Genomic DNA, 14942 nt, shown 5'->3' on the forward strand with positions numbered 1-14942 from the left:
TTGTGATTTATCCCCAGCTGGCAACTTGGAACACAAAGCCATACTCACTCACCCGCTCCACCCCTTTTCCCCAAGGTGGGATGGGGGAGAGAATTGAAAGGGAAGGGAGAAACTTTGTATTTGAGATAAGAACAGTTTAATGGGACATAAAAATATAATAATAAATAAATAAAGGAGTAATTAGGTGATGCACAATGAAATAGCTTACAAATCATTCCGGTCCTGTACAATTGACCTGGAAGAGTGAAGACCTGGACAGCAGTTTGCATTCGAACATGATTGTGCTGAACAGTCATTCCTGGGAAAGAGAATGCCCCAGCCCAAACAGCTGATCCTGGAAGGAGAAAGAGCAAAAGTCAAAAAGCGGAACTGGAAAAAATAGCTCTGAATGTATAAAGAGCATAATGCTAATGGTAGGGAATATCTCATTGGCCAGCTTGCATGTCAATCTAAGCGCTGTCCTGTTATGTTCCCTCCCAGCTTCTATGTGCACCTGCAGCTGGAATGTTTAAAAAATCCTTGGTCTCTTTGGCAACATCCAAAACATCAATGAGTCCTCATTCTCCAACTTTTCATACCAACTCCAAAACACAGCCTAGCTACCGGGAAAAAAAAAAAAAAAAAAAAAAAAAAGAGAAAAAAGAAAAAAGGAAATTCATTGTATTAAAAAGAAAAGAGACTAGCTACTATGAAGAAAATGAACTCGATCCCAACAAAACTAGCACATTGACCAAGAACTTTATTTTCCTGTGGCTCAGGAACTTTTTCAGCAAAACAAAGGGATTTTTAAAAATTGTATTTCCTTAGGTAAAGCTCAGCTAGTTACTGGGGATCTGTGTTTCGTTTCCCCTGTCTGTTTTTTCAGCAAAGTCAGCAGAGAAAATTGTTGGTTTTATTTAACCTAATACAGTTTAACATTTTTCTGCATAACTATAGTCTTTCCCAGAAGTACTAGATGGCCCCTTGAGGAGAATGAAGATCAGTGCCCTGTCTTAACACTCAAAAGTGTGTGATGGTTTAACCCGAGCTAGCAATATAAAACCACGATAGCTACTTGCTCACTCCCTCATCACCCCCAAATAGCGGAGAGAATTGAAAGGCAAGGGAGAAACTTGTAGACGGAGATAAATGCAGTTTAATAAAATAACGAAATTATAGCAATACACCACTACTAATATATATAAAATGGAAAATAGAATATAAAAGATACTCTATGCAATTCCTCGTGAACTCTGTCCGGACCGAGCAGCCAGTCTCAGGAAGAGAAAGAGCACCTTGCTCCCGAACAGCCGATCCCCGGGCAAGAGGGAAAAAGGCAGAAAGGACCAGAGGCCTCTGCAAAATGGCAGGATGGCAAAAGGCCCAACTAAAGGAACTCCTGACTGTAACTTATCTGAAACAGAGCAGAACCAGAATGGGTCTCCATCTTCTTCTTTGTCCTCCTAGCCAGAAAAACTGACTCTCCTTAAATATGTAGCCTGATGCGAATGACATGGAATGTACTTACTGATCAGTCTGGATGTCAGTCAGGATCTGCCTCTTCTATGCCTCCCTTCCCAGCTGCCTCACACCTGTGGGCAGAGTGCTCAGAACCATCCTTGATTCCCAGACAACAACTAAGATAACAGTAAGCTCTTACATTTTCTTTGTTCCAACTCAAAGACACTGGAAAGTTCTTGAAGAAAAACTTTAACTCTGTCACAGGGTGTTATTTTCTTGTTCCCAAACTAAATCCAAGCAACTGTGCTAGCTATGAAAAAGAAAGGTTTCTAGCTGCATGAAGAAAATTAACTTGCTTTCAGTCAAACCATCACAAAGTGTTACAATTTTTTCGAATTTAAAATGCTCTGAAGACTGCAATAGGTAGAACTTGGTTTTATCAAGCAAGCCATCTCGGCAGTTGAATTATTCTATTAAGATGTTCTGAGATATGACCTCAGCGCTACTATAAGTATAGAATAACTAGTCTCTTAAATTTTGACAAGTGATAAAAGCATATAGATAAGCATCCTGTGGTTTTTTGAATGCAACATGAGAACCAGAAATATTTGCAAAGTATATTAGGGCCAGATTTGCATCAGAAAATTTTGTGATAATTATAACAAGTAGCTTTCACTGCTGGTCAAACTTACTGTCCACTTTGGTCTTCCTCATTTGTGGAGAGAAAGATGGTCTTTTAGCAGCTTAAAGGAACAAGAATATGGAAATTCAGGGGTATGCTTCTGTTTTTCATGAATATTAGTGGGATTGCCCCAAACAGGAGTGAGAGAGCCAAAATACAATAAGGTTTAGGAAACAAATATGCTATTCAGCTCTACCAAAATCAGCTGTGTGCAGACAAGGAATTTGGTACATGTTTTGATATGCAGATGGTAAGCAATAGATAGGTTATAGAAAAGCCAAACAGGAGAAAATAGTGCTAGGTAGAACTTCCAAGATCAACTGAGCACTTTTTTTGTCTGATTTTCAGTCCAGCTCTTACTACTAGTGCAGCCCTGTGCTCCATGTGGCTGGCAGACCTTAAAGTACAAGTCAGTGCATACATTGCTGAAGTTATCTTGTGAAATTTTAACTCAGTATTGAAATGTGTAGATTATGCACATATACCAAGATGAAAAGATTCAATATTAAATTATTGTTTTCTGGATGTGGAGTATATTTAAGTAGAAACAAAACTTCAAATGATTGTTTCTGTTGTCGAGTAACTCTCACAATATTTTATATTTTAATATTCTGCTAAGAATAAAGATTATTTCAAATAATATTGTTTTCATTATTACTTGTATGATATCTGGAAGGTAATTTTCTTCGAGCTTCTACAAACATAGTGTTTAGGAATATTCTCTTCCATACCTACATACTAGTTTTAAAAATAGAATTCTAGAATCATAATGTATTTCTTACATATGTCTTTACCAAATGTTTGACTTATGAGGCTGCTTTTACATGCATAGTGTCTCCTGTGTTGTATTTCTTCAGTCACTGGTAGGCAATGAATAATGGAATAAACATTATTTTCTAAGGGAACTGATTCTTATTTTCCCCTCTGAGCCCTACTGGTGGAAAAAGCCAGAATAAAAAGACTGTGTGCTTACAGCAAAGCTTCAAATCTGTCCGAAGGTTACATTTATTTTCTGTCAGCTTGCATTAATATAATTTTAGTCATTTTCAGTAACGAATGTGTGATTAAAGGTTATCCATATAGCTAAATAGCTGTTATTACCATGTGCCGTTTTAGTTACTTGGATAATTTGTCAACTTTGTATACAAATAGACAGTTTACAAATAAGAATTTTCACTCGCACAGTTAAAATAATAAATCAATAGCAATTGTTCAGGGGTTGATCCAGCTGCTTATCACCAACCTAACAGGCTAAATTACCTTTACATTCATCCAACATTTTAGGTTAGACAGTAGTTTTCTGCTGCCTTTGCACTCCTCCACTGAAATGTAAATTTAAGACTCACCATTTCTTGCATACATGATTCTTGGTACTGCCTGCTTGTAGAACAACTGAGTTTCTCCATTGCTGGGTGTTTCTGATGGTACAAGGTGTTGATTTATGGAGTTGAGTGCGTGCTACTTCAGTTAACAACCACCAGGTTGCCAGCATCACAGATTATTTCAAATACAGAACTGGAAGAACCTTTGTGGGATGCAGTCCGGTTCCTCAAAGCTGAAACTAACACCAGCTCTTTATTATAAACTTATTAAGCAGTCTTCTAAGACCATGTATGGTTTGCCACCTCAAGTTTGATGGGAATGGCTGCTTCCATTATGTTTTAATACCTTTTTAAAATTTGCAGCAAAAATTTCAATGACCAGTTTGAAGGTGTTTGTTCTTGTCCCACCTGTATGCTTCCTCTCATTATTTCTTTTTCTCCTGTGTAACCCTGTTACATTTTTAGATGCTGGTTGTGCTCCCTTCTCAGGTTTCAGTTGTCTCTCCTAAGCTAACCAAACTCTTCTAGCCTTATCTTTCATCAGTTTTTATTTTCTCTCTTTGAAAATGAGAATTAACACATATGAGGGTGCCAGAGCACTGAAACAGGCTATCCAGAGAGGTTGTGAAGTCTCCTTCTCTGGAGACGTTCAAAACCCTCCTGGATACATTCCTCTGCAATCTACTCTGGGTGAACCTGCTTTAGGAGGTGGGTTGGACTAGATGATCTACAGAGGTCCTTTCCAACCCCAGCCACTCTGGGATTCTGTGAAATTCGGAACAGCAGAATACTGGAAGAGTATCTGTCCTGCATGTCTTGCTACAGCATTATGTCCAGGACAGTACTATGAAGTTAGCCCAGCTTTAAGTGGGGACTAGACCAAATGATACCCAGGGGTCATTCCAACCTAAATTATTGTATGATTCTGTGATTATTCCTTCTTTGTCTTAACAGAAAATATTTTTTTCAATACGTCTATTAAACTTGGCTTTTTTAATGTACACCTTAAAATGCTTACTTAATCTTCCTTTCAAAAGGATCAACAAACTATTTTCTGCTCCCTGCAAAATCTTCTCATGTTTTTCTTGGTAATGTTTCATGTCCACACTTCTGGTGTAGAATACAGAAATGAAAGGCAACATTTAAGGTGGAGGTGACTACCATGCAGTCTGTTCCTTGTCAAAATTTAGACCATATTTTAACAGTAAGATTATCCTTTGTTACTTACAGGAGACTTCAGCCACTGTATTGGCACAGCAGGAGTTTGCTCCTAGCCCAAGCAGCCTAAGCTGCAGGAAAGAAAATAGCAAAGTGAATAGCTAAGAGAAGGAAGAAACATTCTGCCTATGTTTTCTGCTGTAGGAGGGGAGAGGGAAAAGGAAAAGGAAAAGGAAAAGGAAAAGGAAAAGGAAAAGGAAAAGGAAAAGGAAAAGGAAAAGGAAAAGGAAAAGGAAAAGGAAAAGGAAAAGGAAAAGCTGTTTACATGGAAGGAGGTGAAGGTGAAGAGCCCTGGAGGGCTAGGTTTCTTGGAAAGAGCTGAGTGAAGCTAATGTGAAGAGGCTGTAGGGGAAAGGAACTGGGAAGGGCTGTGATGCACGATTTCATGCAGTGACAGGCCGTTTGTGTGTGTTGGGATGTTTTCTGTGTGGAATGCACTTTCTTCAAGGTAGGGGCTGCCTGGCTTGTTTCTGTGTCATTTCCCTGAGGAAGTGCTGAGCTCGAAATGAAAACTTAGAGAAAAACACTTCCTTATTAGTTGTCAAGAACATCACAGAACAAATATTGTAGCTGAAACAGTCATGTAAAAGTATGGTCACATGTAAAATAATTTACTTAAAACATTGGTCAGCATGAAGCTCTTGACTTAACCTGCATATTAAGTCTTGTGCAGAAGGAGTATCCATGTGCAGTTTGTAATGAGGAGATGAGGAGCATCATGTTACTAGTGAGGTTTTGCCCACTCTAGCAGTTAGCTATCCCAGGAGGAAATACTGCAGCAACTTCTCATACAGAAGTGGGTTTCTTCAAAAAATTTTATTTATATTGTACTGGATTTTTTAATAAATTAATTTTATGGTACCAAAGTCCAGATCTAAAAAGGTGCTGAAAAAGTGTGTTGAAAAGCTTATTTTTAGATGGCTGTTTCCATATGTCCATAGTTTGTGTTGTTTTCAATACAGGATTGAGGATTCGTAGGATAGAAAATAGCCTGATAGTTACACTCAACTTTAGGTATTGGTTTGATTTCTCAGAGATGAGTTAATATAGAATTGTGTATATTTCTATCACATTGTGCACAAGTGCTTTAGTAACAGAACTACTGGGGTAAGAGAGAAGAGAGAAAAAAGAAACTAAGCTTCTTTTTAACTTTCAGGATGTTGTTTTGTTTGTTTGTTTGTTTTAAGCAATGCAACCATTACCATATTTTGTGTGTAATGCTGTCTGTTAGGTGTGCTTGAAGAATATAGTTTTATGGCTACTGATAGACTGCATTGTGATTTAGGCACCATACTGCTCAGTCACCTCAAGACAGAGATGATTGTACCTCTCCACTATTGCATTTCTCTAATTCATAATATCTAATTTATTTCTTGAGCACTTAAATTCCTTCTAAATATTATTTTAGATACTTGTGTGGATTGGATCAGATCCAGATATCACTGTTGGGGCTGAAGAAATAGGATAATGCACTTCTGTCTATGCTGATGTGCTGTGGAGATGCGGTAAAAACTCCTGTTGAGGGAGTTCAGTTTTGGAGGTCAGCTCCTTTCTCAAATAAAAATAGGTTTGAACCAAGCAGGAAGAACTAACGTTATTACCTTAGCAGAAATCCAACCTTGAGCTAGTTCCTTCTCTTTGAAAAGCATCATCCCCTCTCTTAATCAATTAATAAAGGGAAATTACACAATGAAGTAATTTTGTTTGATTTTAGATTCTCTAAATAAGAACATAAGTGTGGTTGTATTGATTCGGAGTTAGGATATATCTAGCCTGGCATCCTGTCTGGGATATATAGAGGCCAGAAACGGACACCAAGAGAAAAGTGAGAACAGGGCAGTCATATAATACTTGTTTTCTTAATGCTATGATTGTTTCCAAGTTTAAATACAATATAACAAGTATTTACACGTGTTTCCCTGCAAATTCTTTGCCTTGAGATATTAGAGCTTCACAAGCTTCCACTGTGAAAGGATTCTCTGTCTTCACTGTCTCACCAGTAACTGTCTGCAGAACTGAAACTAAAGGAAATCGGTTGGCATTGCAAGCTAAGGAGTGAGTGTTTTGTTTCCAGGTGCCTATGTTCAATCAAAACTTCAGTAGAGAAGTAGTAGGTGGCATGTGTGAAATGAATTCAGCAACTTACAAGTTAAAAAAGATAGAATTATTCTAATTGATACTCTTGTTTACCATTTCTGGCATGAAGGCCCAAAACTACAGGGAAATTGGCTGTATTACACTTTGTCCATTAAATAGAGACCTTTGCAAGAACCTAAGCAATGCACTGTGTGGAATGCAAGAGTGGTGCTGCTGGCTTTCTGTGCATGCTCTTAGCAGTGTAGCTGTTGTATAATAGTGTTAGATTTAATTTCTTGAATTGTTTTAGAAAACAGTAAAAAGAAATACTTTAATGTAGCAGATAGCTATAGCACTTTCTCCAAAAATGAGTGACAACTTCAAACTGAATGACTTCCGCAAAGAAGAGGCACACAAACACTTATTTGATAATTAAAAGGAATACAAAACTGTGGGTTTGCCCTGGCAGCTGTATGAGGGCTCTGTGATAAATTAAGATAGGTGCCAGAAAGAATAACTGAAAGAAGACCCCTTCCCAGGAAGAAACTGAGTTTCTTTGCTAAGGTGTTCTTCTGAAGAGCAGTAAGGCACAAGACTTGAATTACCACACCATATGGCCCAATGTGCATATGCACTGGTACTCCCAGCTTCTAGGAGTTCAGATGAGTCCAAGGTGCCTTTGCTGCTCCCCAGTACCTTCCCTGAAAACAAATCTGTGAGTGTTTGTATGGGCCCATGGGAATGCTGTCTGAGGATGTCTCAGGCAACTTCAGCCAAAGTGCTCGACAGTCTTGCCCACCTCTGGGTTACCTCCCATGAGGCTTCTGGTTACTTTTGTAGAAATATGGCTTGTGAGCACAGTCCAGGAAAGCAGTATTTTGGTGTCATTTCGAGGTCTCACTTGTATGCTACCAAAACTTGTTTTGGGTCCTGTAAATCGTGGTAAGAGATATTTGATGGCTGTACATAGCTCACCTTGTTCTGCTGGTGCTGGCTGTTATGGGACACTTTGGACATCTCCACAGAGCCTTCTGGTCATGCCGGTTTCCTATCAAGTCTGCCTTGGAGAGGACACCCACTTCTTGTTTAGATTTACTTGAGATATAAGAAAAAAAAAAATGAAGTCTTCCAAAGGCCGATTTGTTGCTTGTTTATAGATACACCATAGTTCAGACTGGGATTTTTCTGCTCATGCCTGAAGAAGGGATGAATTTGATGTAAATAGATTACTGGCAACAGTCAGACATCCTTTGCTCCCTGTAGAAACTTGGCATTTCTGCAGTGCTTTGTGCTTCTGACCTTTCCACTCTGTGCAAAGACATGTAGAGCTGCCCATGTGATGTTCCCCAAAATGAGCTCCCTGCAGCGTGCTGGGCTCAGGCTTCTTTCCTCCTTCTTGCATGCAAGGCCACACGGGAAAGGTTTCTTGCTACTTCGATGCTTTCATTACATGTGTGCAGAAATGGGAACATGTGAGTTCAGCTGGAATCAAGATGATGACTCTGTGGATGTGTACTTTGCTCATTCTTGCCTAGGGAGGTGAAACAACTTTTACTGGAATATTTCCTTCCACAGGGGCTTATTAAAGGTGGAGTTTTAGGCACAGTGTAGTGCATCTTACAGAAGCTTCATTAGCTTCAAGATGAACATCCAGAACCAAACATATGGCAATGCTCGTTTCATTATTTATTTTTTATTTTTATTTTTTATTATTTGCTTGGTTTTTAGCATTTTCTTTTAATTCTTAAGTTGTTCTACTTCCCCAGGATTTTCCTTCAATAAATCAAATTTTCTAAAGATAGTATAAATATAGAAAGATGAAAGTTTTGTATACTTGAAGGGTGACATAAGATTCTTTATTTCACTCAAATAAATTAAGTAGGATGGCTGTCTTCTTTGTACTAGAACATTTGAAGTAGATATAGGATGCAATGACTACCAATAATGAGAGAAGAATACAGTAATAAATCATAATTGTTGTTCTGGTTTTGAGTTAAGGGAGGTAATGATTATACCTGCCTGAGTTCTTAGCTCATAAATATTTTTTGCTGCTATTTTCTAATACTATACTGATGTAATTCTGGTTAAAACTCTCTCTCCTCAAACTCTAAGTTTGGTGTAGGTTTCCATAGTTCAGAACTTACCAATAAAGTATTTTATTGGTCAGCTTTCTTAGTCGGAGTTGGTAGTTTGCAAACTTACATAATGAAGCATAGGCATATGCAGAAAAGTTGTTGATAATGAATTTAAAACCTTTCTTTAGAAAGACTAAAAAGCAGAAAGCTTCATTTTGCTGAACATGATGAAAAATTAATTCAGAGGAGTACTTCTGTTAATTTTGTTTTGCCTTTTCGTGCATCTGATGTGACTATGCAGTCAATCGTACTGATCTGTCATGAAGCTAGAAAGCACCTAAAAGAAAAGCATGAAAAGAAAGCACTTTTATTCACACAAGCAGATTTGGCACAGTTGTGTGACAGCCTAAAGGCTCCCTGCATAGACAAGTCCGGTTGCTTCAGTCAGGAATCCTTTTCAGGCCAAAAGAAATAAAAGAAAAGAAAAAAAAAAAAAAAAGTGGGGGGGGAGGGGCAGGGGGAAGCAGAGAAGCAGAGTATCTAAATTTAAACTGTCAAATTCTAATAAGATTTCTCTAGGGAAAGCCTTAAACCCTTTATGTGTTTGTCTGCAAGACTGAGGTATGGGTTTGTATCACAGCTATGATGTGCAAATATAATGGACTGTTGAAAAGCTAAAGAGCATGCATTTAACTAAGGAAAACAGCAGTCTCTTCATACCAGAATATACTGAAGTCCTTGTAGGAGCAAATTCATTTTTAATATAATATCACAGAATCATATATTCATTTAGGTTGGAAAAGACCCTTAAGATCACCAAGTTTAACCATTAACACTGTCAAGTCCACCACTAAACCACATCTACACATTTTTTAAACACCTCCAGGGATGGTGACTCAACCGCTTCCCTGGGCAGCCTGTTCCATATCCCATATGTGGAATAAGAAGGTAGCATTAGGATAAAAATTTTGATGGTTAATCTCTTGCCTTCACTATAAAAATCACAGTGATTATTAAAAGACCACTACAGCAGTTGTGAGGAGAAGCCCGGCTAAAACTGGAAAAGCCAAAATATAGCCAAATTTTAGAAATTCTCATCTAAGATTTCTTAAGGCTAATATATTAAAGTGTTTCTGTGGAAGTCAGAGCAGTTATATTAGGAATCACTACTAATCAGCCACCAGTGATTCATTTAATACTCTCTGTGCTATGCCAACAGTGAACTTCTACATTTTATACAAATTTACCGCTTAAAAAGGGCTAAACTGGAATTCCTGGTAATGATAATTCACAATTTATGCACAGACCTGATTGTCTTTTCTCACTGATTTGGATGAGGAGGCGCAGTTTCTTACATCAGTGTGTTCTTTCCAGCAACATTTAGTAATTCATTCAGCAAGATTGCTGCCTGAGATATTACATTTTTTTTCTGTTCTTTGAGGTGGTATCTATCACACAGAAACCTGTGTACTGGAAGAGAGACTGTAGAGTAGGAAGTAATATATTGCTTATTATGGATTATGTGAATTCCAGAAAGGATGGTTGTTCTCAAGTCCCACTGTGTCAGGTGAAGCTGCAGTTTAGTGATTTTGAAAATCAGGCAAAAGGAATTTCAGATCAGAAAAAGGACTATTTCAAAAAGAGCCAGTGTCCCTAGTCACCACCACTAAGGGTCCATCTCAAAAGATAATTTAAATAAATCATTTTCTTCCAGTTTAGCACTTTGTCTTTATTATTTGCCAGAGGACTCTGGCTATGTTTATATTTGGCCAATGGCATCCTGGGGTGTATTAGAAGGGGGGTGGTTAGTAGATCGAGAGAGGTCCTCCTTCCCCTCTACTCTGCCCTGGTGAGACCACATCTGAAATATTGTGTCCAGTTCTGGGCCCCTCAGTTCAAGAAGGACAGGGAACTGCTGGAGAGGGTCCAGTGCACGGCAACAAAGATGATTAAGGGAGTGGAGCACCTCCCTTATGAAGAAAGGCTGAGGGAGCTGGGTCTCTTTAATTTGGAGGAGACTAAGGGGGGACCTCATTAATGTTTATAAATATATAAAGGGTGAGTGCCATGAGGATGGAGCCAGGCTCTTCTCGGTGGCAAACAATGATAGGACAAGGGGTAATGGGATCAAGCTGGAACACAAGAGTTTCCGCTTAAATTTGAGAAAAAACTTCTTCTCAGTAAGGGTGACAGAACACTGGAACAGGCTGCCCAGGGGGGTTGTGGAGTCTCCTTCTCTGGAGACATTCAAAACCCGCCTGGACATGTTCCTGTGCGACCTCACCTAGGTGTTCCTGCTCCAGCAGGGGGATTGGACTAGATGATCTTTTGAGGTCCCTTCCAATCCCTAACATACTGTGATACTGTGATATTCAATATTATTAACTTTGGTGGACTTGAATACAAGCATTTTAGTTGAGTGTCCCATTGAAGGGCTAGCTGCTTAATCTGTGAAATCTTACTACAGTGAGTCAATGTCAACCACAGATGGTAGTTATTTGGAAATTAATTATGATGTATAGATTTGAATATGTCAGGTTAACACTTTTGATGCCAGCTGGAAATTAAAACTTGTCCTTATAGAACTATTTATATGTAAATGAAGCAATCGTCCTTTTTTAACATTATCAAATCTGATAAATAATTAAACTAAGTTGTTTTCCTGTAAAAAGAGACCTCCAAAAAGAAGCATTTCATTCATTTAGGAGCTATACTCACATATTCATTAGAGATCCAGCATCTGTTGGGAAAAGGGAAAATAATTCATGATTTAAAATCCACTTACTCATTAAAAAGAGCATTTATTCTCAATATCAGAAATAAACAAATGTATAGTTTTAAAAGTAAATATTTCTGTTTTTTCTTTAACTGGTAGATGCAACAGATGATTTTGTTCTCCCCTATAGCAATACCTTTTAAAAATATACAGGAAAATGTTTTAATCATGACTATGATAATCAGTTCACTGTTATTAAAATAATTATTATTACTGAGTAACTTCAATCTTCTCTGTATCCTTGACATGTGAGAAAGACCTATATTGAAGCATAAACAGATCACATCTTGGAGTAAAGTGTACTGCTTGCCTAATTTAATATATCATTCATTTGAATATATCTTTCATTTTATAGAGAAAACCCTACCTAACCCATCCTCTAGTGTGCATGGTTATTATTTTAAAATTGATATATTCCATTACTTAAGTGCTTGTAAATGGCAGCAGAAACACATCTAAATTTACTCTCTTGTGTAGGCCAATTGAATTAACTTGGCTGCACATTTGAATAATATAAAAATGCACATAATGATCGGTAAAACCAGGAATCATGCTCGTAATTTCTTTTAGAAATCTCATGTAACTGTTCACTTGAGAATGCGATTTGTAACTTTCTCTATAAACAAAAAAAAAGCAGACAAATAGAAGGATCAAAACCAGTTGCAAAACGTTGATCTCTTTGCTTTGAAATAATGTAATTTGTGTATCAAGACTAAGAGGACAGTTTCTATATGTATGTTTTAAAGTACTTAATTAAGAAGTGAAGATGCTTCCCTGCTGCTGAATGAGTGATGGGCAAGTCATTAATTTAAAATATGTGTAAAATAATGCTTGATATATTTTAAGTATGTTATTTATTCTTAAGTCAGCTGCTTTATTCTTAAATCAGTTCCTTCAGAATAGATTTAGATCTCAATATTGATGGCACACTACGGAATCATTTCATTAAAAAAAATAACAATTTTTTTTTTTTTCTCTTTCCAGTTCAACAGAAGAGCAGTTTCACTGGCAAACACAAGGTAATGCACTTATCTAAGACACATGTATTATGTATATTTTCTCCTAGAATGATCATATTTCCTGAAGAAGATAGGGAGGAAAACAACATGCATTATGTAATATTTTTTTTTCATTGCTAGTACATCAAAACCATACTTAAAAACACGCAAAACTAGACTACTGTAGAGTTTTGAGAGGGGGCATTGCCAAATGTGTCTTTGATTTTTTCTTAGAGATTAATCCAAGGCCACTCTTTCACAGGATGACATTTTCAATATGGCCAGCCTCCTCTGAATAAGTGATCTTGGGGTGTTCTCCATTCCTTCTTCAGCTGTGAATGCTTAGTCACATGTAACAGGTTTTACCATTTGTCTTGTAACTGGCTTTAACTTTTGCCTTTTGCCTTTCTTTTACATTTTTGTGTGTCTAATTTTATTACAGATGGTCAGAAGGATATAGAAGATGAGCTCACCACTGGTCTGGAACTGGTGGACTCCTGCATTAGATCACTGCAGGAATCAGGGATACTCGATCCACAGGATTATTCAGCTAGTGAAAGTAAGTTGCTAGAAATGTGTTTGCCAGAACACAGATGTATTTGTAACTTTCCATGCTTTAAAACTGAATGCATTTCCTATTATGTTTTTCTTGATTATTTTCTGATATTGGCAGAAGACAGTGTAGTTCTGAGCAGGCAAATTGCCTCATTGCCTTTGGAAGTTTAATATTTTGTTTTGTTTGTAATGAAGAGAATCTCACTGGAAGTTGGGAGGAAGAACAAAAACCAAAATCAAACCAAACAAAAACCCACAAACACACACATACATATGCACACACACTCAAAAACCCAACAACAAGAAGAAAACACCCCTTTCCTCCCCTTTCAAGCCCAAACAAACAAAACCAACAACAGCTTTTGTTTTGTATATTTTGAGTATATTTTGAGGACAGTAGTGTGCAACTGTAGTATTGCTGTACTGTAGTATAAGGTCATGTCAGCATCATCACTACAAAAGTAACTTTCAAACAGCACTTTTTTTCAGTACACAAAAGTAATAGAACAAAATGTAGCTTGGGGCTGTAATTTTCGTGTCTCCTTTTAACTACTTGGCCAGGAAGCTGGCACTCACTCCTTAAGACTAGAATTTTCAAATGGACAGACAGAAATAGTTCAGTGAGCTTTTGGAAGATGATGCAGACAGTGGGAGCTGTAACAAGAAAGCTGAAGTCTTTTCTCAAAGATTGGTAATGTGGCAGCCCTATTGTTTGCAGAAGTGTGTTCTGCTAAGACCAGCCGTTGGAAAAGTGAATCAAGAACAACTGACAGCAAAAGTGAACGATGTGTCGCTCAATGTGTTTGTAGAGCAGATTTCTGCAAATGCGTGTGCTCATGAGTCACATACACTGAGACAAAGTTTTCAAATGGGTTAACAGGTCTGCTATCAGATGTAGCACTAGATATTGAAAAAGCAGGTTAAATCTCTATTTTCCTTTCCTTTTTCTCAGTCTCCTATCTGAAACTTTGTTCCGCTCTGCCACAATATATACCCACTTTAACTTCTCTCCTGCTGCTTCTGACACTGCCTTGGCCCTTCAGTTTTTCTATTATTCTTCTACATCTCTTTCCCTCTGCTCAGTTGAGCCATTTTTGTCTTTTTCAATTTCCTGCTGCCCAGTACCCTCTGACTGAGTCACATCTTTCAACGTGGTTGCTCAAAGTCTGCTTCCTCAAAACCAAGGGGGGTGATCTCCCCTTCCTCTGGAAAGGCTAAGGGAGTGTGAGAGCCACCTTCAGCAAAGCGTCTCTAGCAGTGGTGAAATGTCATAATTTCAGGTGAAAGCAAGGCACTGCAAGGCTGAATGCAGAATTCTAATGTATCAGAACATTTTTCATTCTTTTAAAATAGAATGTGGAGTAAAACTGATAGCTGACAATCCTGGGGCAGTAGAAAATTTTTCACTTTATATATGCATGAGATTTCTGGGCCATCAGGGTCACTAACGTGTTTGTTAGAATGTTGCTATATCTAATCTTTGATTGGGACATGATGCAACAATGTAAGCCTTTACTTGCCATGTTTTTTTTCCCCTTACATTTATTTCTTCATTTAAAGGGGAGGAGAAACACATTAAATGGCTACCATGGTAAGGATTGACTTCATACTGTGATTCCATAGAAAAATGAAAAGGATTAGATGGCAATAGAGGAGAGTGGGGACAAGAAGAGGCTAGCTTGAATGGGAATCTGGTAGAAACTGGATTAAGAGATGGAGCCTAAGAAAACAATGTTAGGGAAAGATGGAGAAGTCTGAATATGTGAAGAAAACTAAAGCAAATTTAGACACAAATAGGAA

General features: G+C 37.8%; 1 protein-coding gene across 16 annotated transcripts in view; it reads left to right on the top strand.

The window, feature by feature from the left end:
* CTNND2 (catenin delta 2) overlaps window positions 1–14942 on the top strand; it is a 660748-nt gene that overhangs the window by 324401 nt on the left and 321405 nt on the right. For all 16 annotated transcript variants that reach the window (XM_065052649.1, XM_065052643.1, XM_065052652.1 and 13 more), the window contains 2 exons: window positions 12574–12608; window positions 13030–13146. In XM_065052649.1, the coding sequence (XP_064908721.1) occupies window positions 12574–12608; window positions 13030–13146 (152 nt within the window). The remainder of the gene's footprint in view (window positions 1–12573; window positions 12609–13029; window positions 13147–14942) is intronic.

The sequence above is a fragment of the Columba livia genome, chromosome 2 (assembly GCF_036013475.1).
Source record: "Columba livia isolate bColLiv1 breed racing homer chromosome 2, bColLiv1.pat.W.v2, whole genome shotgun sequence".
Lineage (NCBI taxonomy): Eukaryota > Metazoa > Chordata > Aves > Columbiformes > Columbidae > Columba > Columba livia.